This window comes from Sinocyclocheilus rhinocerous, unplaced genomic scaffold, assembly GCF_001515625.1.
Source record: "Sinocyclocheilus rhinocerous isolate Xijiao unplaced genomic scaffold, SAMN03320098_v1.1 scaffold751, whole genome shotgun sequence".
In the NCBI taxonomy this organism is placed as follows: domain Eukaryota; kingdom Metazoa; phylum Chordata; class Actinopteri; order Cypriniformes; family Cyprinidae; genus Sinocyclocheilus; species Sinocyclocheilus rhinocerous.
In genome coordinates, this window is record NW_015657293.1 from 1,323,459 (window position 1) to 1,333,097 (window position 9,639).

General features: G+C 33.1%; 1 protein-coding gene across 1 annotated transcript in view; it reads left to right on the forward strand.

Annotated features, from left to right (window-relative positions):
- The window catches only part of LOC107720892 (nuclear receptor subfamily 6 group A member 1-B), a 26,217-nt gene that overhangs the window by 6,243 nt on the left and 10,335 nt on the right, over positions 1-9,639 (forward strand). Inside the window, exons 2-3 of the mRNA XM_016528721.1 lie at positions 1,473-1,508; positions 9,377-9,604. Coding sequence (XP_016384207.1) covers positions 1,473-1,508; positions 9,377-9,604 — 264 coding nt within the window. The remainder of the gene's footprint in view (positions 1-1,472; positions 1,509-9,376; positions 9,605-9,639) is intronic.

Here is a 9,639-nt window from a genome sequence, read left to right on the forward strand (position 1 = left end):
TCTCTTTGGATTTGAGACTTTAGTCTTTGCAACTTTACAGATCTTCTTTATGCACCAAGAGCTTGTAACACTCCAAAGAGAAAGGAAAAATTGAAATCGCATCATATGACCCCTTTAAGTGTCCAAAACCTTTTTAGAGCCTCTGTATGTGTATATATAACTGAAAAACACAGTTTGGTGAACCACTAAAAGCAATATTAGCCACACTATACTGAGCAGAACCAACCCTAGATATTTTAACCTGTTTAAAATTGTTCAAAAGTGAAATACTTCAATGGTCAGAGGAGGTTCAGTGGGATGGAGTGAGAAAATGTGTGTGGCACAGAAGGCAGACGGTGAGTATTCACTACTGTAGCTCAATCCCAACGGCCTGCAGCCATCTCAGATATTAGATTATCTTCGAGGAGCCTGCGGTTGGTGGAGTGCATGTGTGTTCTGCTCCACCATATGCCGTGGATAGCTGGAGCGTGTGTGTGGAGCCCTGCGTGTGGCAGATCAAAAATCCGCAGCTCTCAGCGAGCCGAAGAGATCACATTCATACACACACACACGTGCCGCTTTCTGAAGAGGTCGCTGAGGTCACGTCCTGAGGGACAGAAGTGAGAGGACTGGGCAGATGGGTGTGTGTGTGTGTATGAGAAGAAGATAGATAGAGAAAGTGATGTTTTAAGAAAGAGAAGAGGCTTTGTTTTAAAGCGCTCTTGATGTTCTGTGTGGTTCGATGAACTGCTGTGCAACGTTTAAGTGTGTCCATTATAAGAACATTTTAATGTTCCTTTTAGCTTGAAATAGATGATGATAATGGCTGAAATGCCTGCTAGATAGAGAAAGTGTTGTTTTAAGAAAGAGAAGAGGCTTTGTTTTAAAGCGCTCTTGATGTTCTGTGTGGTTCGATGAACTGCTGTGCAACGTTTAAGTGTGTCCATTATAAGAACATTTTAATGTTCCTTTTAGCTTGAAATAGATGATGATAATGGCTGAAATGCCTGCAAACATATTTATTGAAGGAATTTAAGGGGATGGTTCACCCAAAAATGAAAAATGTACTCATCCTTTTGTCACTCAAAACTGTTAAATCTACTTATAATTGAACTCAATTTACCCTTCAGAAAAACAAGCTAGGAAAAGCAGCTAACTACAATTAAGGTATTTAAGTATAAATAATTTAGCAGCAATTATTTGGCACAAATCAACGAGGACCTCAACGACAGTTTTAGTATTAAACGAATTTACAAAAAAAAAAAAAAAGGTTAACAAAAACTGAAACTTAAAAATATTTGGTTAATTATAATAAAGCTGAAATAAAGTAAAATATATAAACTTGTAAAAACAGAAAAATATGTATGTATGTGTGTGTATATATATATATATATATTATTATTTTTCTGTCTTTTAGAAATGTTTGAATTTCTGTTGTATAAATACCAACTTCCTAATGTCCCCTCAAATTCTCTCACTCTTTCCATCTGCAGGTTTTTATGAAGAGAACTCCCTTCAGGACGACACAGGTGAGGAAACTGTGCATGATCTCCATGCTGACACCTACTGGCTATATTGGCTCATTTCTGTGCTTTGTGTCTCAAACATTTTTTGAACCATGCAGAGTAGTGAACATTATATTGTGTGGGTTTTTTTTAATATTGTGTTTTTATTTTATTACTATTTTTAGAAGAGGGTTGAGAATTTGAGTCTATTGTGACATTCTGGAATGGAACTCAAATGTAGAGGGAATAAAAAAATAGCATCCAGAGTAAAATGAGACTGCAGTACTCATCTTCACCAGTAGGGCATGTCATAGAGCTATAGAGCTCTTCATTCTCCAAAGCTCTGGTGAAAGTGCAGCTTTTAGGGGTCAGAATAAGTTCAGGAGCTTCTGATCTTATGGTGCCAACAAATCCTTCTGTGATACATGCATGCATGCTGTTGTAAAGCTGTACAAGTCAGGGTCGAACATTGTTAGAGAAAGCACTTGATTTATGTGAGAAACCAATTAAGCCGTAAAGCGACGGAAGAACGTTCCAGAAGCACACACATACTGGTGACATCACCTTCACTCACTGTGGCAGTGGAGTCAAAGTTAGGTCAGCAATCAGGCACCAATAACAAGCAGGGATTGTAGGCATCTGATTGGCACCATGTCATAGAGCTCTTTTTTTCCTCATTCTCCAAAGCTCTGGTGAAAGTGCAGCTTTTAGGGGTCAGAATAAGTTCAGGAGCTTCTGATCTTATGGTGCCAACAAATCCTTCTGTGATACATGCATGCATGCTGTTGTAAAGCTGTACAAGTCAGGGTCGAACATTGTTAGAGAAAGCACTTGATTTATGTGAGAAACCAATTAAGCCGTAAAGCGACGGAAGAACGTTCCAGAAGCACACACATACTGGTGACATCACCTTCACTCACTGTGGCAGTGGAGTCAAAGTTAGGTCAGCAATCAGGCACCAATAACAAGGTATATAACTTGCTTACCAGTGGATCCTATGCATCCTATGCAGTGAATGGGTGCCGTCAGAATGAGAGTTCAAACAGCTGATAAAAACATCACAATAATCCACAAGTAACCCACACCACTCCAGCTTCCTCCAGTGAAAAAGTCCATCCTCTCACATCAAAGTCAACAAGCATATTTGTTTAGAACAGTTTTGAACTGTTTTTGCTTGTAAATGGTTCTTGATTTGTGCAAATTTCTATCCTGAGAAGTTTTCTTCAAATTTCTCTTCAATAGAGTAAGCGATATTATGGATAGTGGACTCGTTTTAGATGAACGCAATTGTTTGATTTTGAAAATGTCTTAATGTTGGATTTGTTTGTTACAAACATGCATCTTTTCACTTCATAAGATGTTGATTGATGTACCAGAGTCATGTGGATTATTTGTGGATTATTGTGATGTTTTTAGGGCTGTCGCGATTCGTCGATTTTATTCGAGTATTTTATTTTTTTAAAATCCTCGACTTCATTTTGCTCGCGTCGACTAACCTGCAAAATACCGGAAGTGGCGCATTTCACGGACGAGAATCCATAAAACACAATATTCTTTAAAATAAATAATATTATTTGAAATAACTTGGTACATGAATAAAGCAATCAGTACCATGGTATTTATTAAAATACTCTTACTTTTTTCATATGTACCATGATATTCTTTGGAGTACCCTTTAAATACTACGGTGCATGATAACCATTCAGTAATATTGTATGTATAAAAAGTACCATGGTATTAGAATTTAAAGTTTTTACATTTATGTACCATGGTATATATCAAAATACAATGGTATTACCATGAGTTTTTATAAGTATCATGAGTATCCTACAAATGTCATGGTATTACTATTTACTTTATGTACCATGGTATTTATTGAAATATATATTTATACCAATCAGTACCATGGTATATATCAAAATACTGTGGTATTACAGTGTTTTTTTAAATTGTTTTCATATATATATATATATATATAGTTTGCATGCCATGATACATGGATATGATAATCATTCAGTACCATGGTATATAATAAGGTGCCATAATTCTTGATACTCTACACACACTGATTTCTTGTAATAAAATAATTTGATTCTAATTAGCATTGCACTTATTTGCATATGCAGTCATTTACATATGCAAAATATATTTAGTAGAACTGGGTCAGTGTCACAATGCATTAAGCTTAACCAACTGAATCAGACAAAAGAGCGACTGAACTTACAAGAGATGGAGAAAGCTTCTATGAAAATAATTTACTTAAAGAATATTCTTAAGTGCAAACCCAAATATGAAAATTCTGTTATCATTTATTCACCCTCATGTCATTCAAAACCTGTATCAGTCTCTTTCTTCTGTTAAACACAAAAGAAGATATTTTGAAGAATGTTGGTAAACAAACAGTTGATGGTAGCCATTGACTTCCATAGTATAGAATGAAAAATACTATTAATTAATGTTATATTTACAGACACGCATGCTATTTACAATTTTAAAAATGTAGGCCTATGATAGTATGTATAAATGCACAATAGTTTATACATTTTATATTAAATATGTATTTATTACATTTATATTAAATTCTGTTAGTTAAAATTTTTAACCCACTTAAGGACTTAAGCACATCCTTGAATATAATTTCACAATTGAAAAATGTTGTTTTTGAAATATGGTTAAAGTGTACTGCCGAATATACTGACCATCATTTATGGTAAACGGAAATATACTTTAATGCAATTTCTATTAAAACTTGTATGTCATGTATTTATTTGTAATTATGAAGTTGCAATTTAAAACTTTAACTATATAAAATATAATGAATATTATTTAAATATAATGTCAAATGACACTACAGTTGAAATTAAAATCAAGTAATTCATTTTAGTAATTAATTAGTAAATTTAGTAATTAAAAGTAATATCAGTTATTTTCGAAAATTTACATGTGCTTTAATTTTATGTGCATTTAGTCAGCACATCAAAATAAGTGTAGCACAATAAAAGATTAAAACAATGTTTTAAAATAAAACGTAATTTGACACTTAAATTGCACTTTTTAAAAGTGTACTTAAGTGTGTTAAAACAGTCATTGAAGTTTATTTGCTTAAGTACGCTTAACTTCACTTAAGTACACTTTAAGTGGCCTTTCATTTAGTTAATATTGTATTACAAGTACACTACAAGTGCACATTCAATACAATTAAGCACACTTCCTTTTACAAGTGTAAATATAGTCAATTCAGTGTTGGTGGTGTTTTAGCTGGGATAAGTTTATCACTAGTATCACTATAAGTTTAGCATGCGCAATGGTTTGGTTGTTATTTAGTCAACCTGCTAGTTCCAGCCAGTTGCTAGAAACCAATAGGAACAATACTTGAATGTTGAAATGTCTATTTTTAACCCTCCACATAATCATCTTCAGATATTTCAGTCTTCAGATACTTAATGGCTGAGGTTAAAATCATGATGTTCTGGTCAATTTCCTCTAAAGCATATTACTTCCTATTTTCAGTGGTTTGGTAATATGTGAGTGAGATAAACCAGCTAGAAAGGTAGTAAGAAGACACAGAAGGCTTGTGATTTCCATTGCTTCTGAATGTAGGAGGCGGTAATACACACTGACAGATCTAGAACAGCATGAACGGGGGATAGAGAGACGTGGAGTGAGAATGACAGAGGGATGCAGGGAAATCAAGGGATATGTTGCTCCTGCTGTTTCCTCTGGTGCTGTGAAGTGAACTAGATGGGCCGGCATCATCATTACACGCTGACTGTGAAATGACTGTTCCTTCTGATCAGCAGAATCACAGGCCTGTTCAGAGAGGAGTAGTAGCTTACTCAATATTATATGCAGTATGCACTGTGCACGCTTTGTTTAAACTACATGTGAATGCATTATGCATTGTTTTTAAACATTTTAAACTGTCATACACTGCTTTGTTGGTGCATGACCTCTTAAGTGCTATGAGCACATGCACTCCTATGCTCACAAAGGTTGCATTTATTTGATAAAAAAGCAGTAAAAACTGTAATATTGTTAAATATTATTACAATTTAAAATAACTGTTTTTTTATTTTAATATATTTATTACTTTTTACATTTATATAATGTAAATATATAATTTTGAATATATAAAAATGATAATTAATATATAATTTATTCCTGTGATGCAAAGCTGAAGTTTCAGCATTATCACTCCAGTCTTCAATGTCACGTGATCCTTCAGAAATCATTCTAATATGCTGATTTGCTCAAGTAACATTTTTTATTATTATTAATGTTGAAAATGGTTGTGCTGATTTATATTTGAGTATTTTTTTTTCAGAATTCTTTGATGAATAGAAAGTTCAAAAGAACAGCATTTATTTGAAATAACATTATAAATGTCTTTACTGCCACTTTTGATCAATTTAATGCATCCTTGCTGAATAAAGGTGTTGATTTCATTTACTGTAGTTTTTTTTTTTCACGGGTCCAACTGCATGCAAAATTAAAATAACACTGAAACAAAATTGATTTAAATTTGCATAGCAAATACCTATTTTACTTTGACTATGTAGAATTGTAAGGTTAATTTCATTTTATTTACATTTAACTTTTTTTCAAGTTTAAATATGTGCATATATGCATATGTGTATATGTTTTTTAATTGCTGATGCTGATATGTATATCAGAATTCTAATACTGTTTATTTTAAAATTCTTAAATTTTATTTCAGTTTCTTAAAATCAAACTTAAAACCAATTAAGGATGACCATAAACTGCATTGGTCCAACTGCTGGTCCATAACATTGTCTGAAAAACAAAATTGATTGAAATTTGTATACTACAGGTGCATCTCAATAAATTACAATGTCGTGGAAAAGTTCATTTATTTCAGTAATTCAACTCAAATTGTGAAACTCGTGTATTAAATAAATTCAGTGCACACAGACTGAAGTAGTTTAAGTCTTTGGTTCTTTTAATTGTGATGATTTTGGCTCACATTTAACAAAAACCCACCAATTCACTATCTCAACAAATTAGAACACTTCATAAGACCAATAAAAAAAACATTGTTAGTGAATTGTTGGCCTTCTGGAAAGTATGTTAATTTACTGTACATGTACTCAATACTTGGTAGAGGCTCCTTTTGCTTTAATTACTGCCTCAACTCGGCGTGGCATGGAGGTGATCAGTTGTGTCCTTTTCCACGACATTCTAATTTATTGAGATGCACCTGTATATACTGATTTAGTGTGCAAACTTTGAACAATTATATGGCTAATTTAATTTCATTACATGCATTAGAATTGTTTTGTTCACCCTGCTGTTTGTCTGAATCTGAACAGACCTGTGACCAATTTCCGGGTTGTGAACTTGCGACCCACCACTTTTTAAAGAGTGGTCTGTTTATTCCTCATTCTGTCTCTGTCAGAATGTGATGAGATGTTTTGTGGCATGATGATGATGATGCTAGTTTTTTAGCCTGTGTTTTTTTTAAAAGAAAATCCTATTATTGCTTTTATTTGTACATTGGATGCATTAGATGGAGTGAGAGAGAGTGGATGTGTGTGTGTGTGTGTTTTCATGTATGTCACCCTGTTCAATTTTAAAAATGTGTGTTCCATAGTTCCCGTTTGCTATAAAGTTTGACCTGTGTTTGACCCAATCCACACAATACTGTGCCCTTACAACACAGCCTTCTTGAGGGTTCAGGGTTAGGTTGAGTGCTTTCCGTACCATTTATGACACTTAGGCTTTTAGAAGACCTTTCCATGACCCCGCCGCTCACCTGCTCCCCCTACCAGCACTTCTGAGCAACCAACAAATCTGTCAAGATTAGCCGATTCATTTCTGTGAATCAGTTCATCTGGGTGCTTAAAGGGTTAGTTCACCCAAAAATGAAAATTAGCCCATACTCACCCTCAAGTCATCCTAGGTGTATATGACTTTCTTCTTTCAGAGGCATGCGTCACTTCTGAGCGGTGCATGCGCAATGCTGAACTCGTACGTCATCCTCCCGGAACTGCTTCTGTGTACAACTGTTGGCGCAATACCCTTTAAAACTATCATGGATTAATTTCGAGAATCATTGCAAAGTCCCTGTGTGGGATTGTACATATTCCTAGAAATTTTGACTACTGTTTGTTTGAATATCAGTTCAACTGTGGGGCCATGTAATATTGTTTAAATATAGATCGCGTTCAATCGTCTCTGGTTCTATGTTTCCCATCCCCCCTCCTGCCAGCTCTGTGTCTGTTTGGTTTGTAGTGAAATCTGGGTCACGCCGCATGATGCTGTAAGTCATCTCAAACACACAGTGAGACTGCAGAAGATTCCTGGCGTTCGCGTATGTCACTGTATTCGCGTAATCCTGCTGTCTGTCGTGCTGAGATTTAGATAAGAACTTTATTTAACTTTATAAGTTTGTGATTACAATGATTTCAGCAGCTCGGTAAACTCAGATTAACCTACTATCAGACGTCACAGAGATAGCTGTGTGTCATTATTGTCTTCCTGTTCTTAAAATTAAGTTATTAGTTAATTTTATAAATATAAATTTATAAATAAATAGGTTATTTATTTTGTCAGATTATATTTGAGAATATATTTATATCTCATTGACTGATGCTTAGTGCTTAGTTTTTTTTTTATAACTGATATGTATATCAGAAAAAAATCTAAACCTATTTATCTTTTTCATGTATTAAAATATTGTAAGTTATTTTTTTTAACATTTTATTAATATATTTATTTAAATTATGTATTGAAATAACAAAATAATACATTTTATTACTTTTAATATATTTTACATTTTCTCATATCTTAAATAGAATTTTATTTTATTTTAATTATATTAAAATAGCATATGTGACCCTGGACCACAAAACCAGTCATACTGTAATATTTACAAGATATTTTGTAAATTTCCTACCGTAAATATATCAAAACTAAATTTTTGATATGCATTGCTAAGAACTTCATTTAGACAGCTTTAAAGGTGATTTTCTCAATATTTAGATTTTTTTGCACCCTCAGATTACAGATTTTCCAATTGTTGTATCTCTGCGAAATATTGTCCTATCCTAACAAACCATACATCAATGGAAAGCTTATTTTAAGTGATGTGTAAATCTTAATTTTAAAAAAATTGACGCTTATGACTGGTTTTGTGTTCCAGGGTCACATATGGTATTACTTTCATATATTTTAATAATTTGTTATTAATTGTACATTTTTACATTTTATTTTCTTTAAATGTCATTTTATTTTATTTTTTATGTAGTACAATATCATGAAATAATGTATTTTAATGTGTTTTTTTTCATTTCTTTTTACATTTTAAGATTTTTTATTTTATTTAATATAACTATTTTATCTTAATAATGCATTAAAATAACATTAAATACATTGTATTACTGTCATATATTTTATGTTTTATTTTATGTTTAGATTTTCTTAATTCAATTTAATTTAATTTTTAATAATGTATAAATAACATTAATGTATTTTTTTACTATATACTATTTTATTTTATTATTTTTATTACATTTTTAGATTGTATTTTATTTTATTAATGAATTTATTTATTTATACAATTAACATTCAAGTATTTCTTTCTTTCATTAATTACATTTTTAGATTATAATTAAGGTATTATTTAGTAGATTATTCATGTTTTACTATACATCTGGTCACCAAAGGTCAGCAAAACCTCACACATACACATTTACCTATCTAAATGAAGACACAGCCTACCATTGATTTTTATTGCTTTTATACAAAGCGGATACTAATTACTATGGACTTTAATGATAATTTGTCCCCAAAAATTAAGAAATGTAAACTTCAGTAGGCAAAACGAGGCCTCGCTCTTTAATTAGCGTGTAATTAAATGTCTTTCTCTGTAGAGGATGGTGGTGAGCGTTGGTGTCTGATCTGCGGTGACCGGGCGTCTGGGCTGCACTATGGCATCATTTCCTGTGAGGGCTGTAAGGGCTTCTTCAAACGCAGTATCTGCAACAAGCGCATCTACCGCTGCAACAGAGACAAGAACTGCCAGATGTCCCGCAAGCAACGCAACCGCTGTCAGTACTGCAGACTGCAGAAATGCCTTCAGATGGGAATGAACCGCAAGGGTGAGCGAAACACGGCCACACACACACACACACAC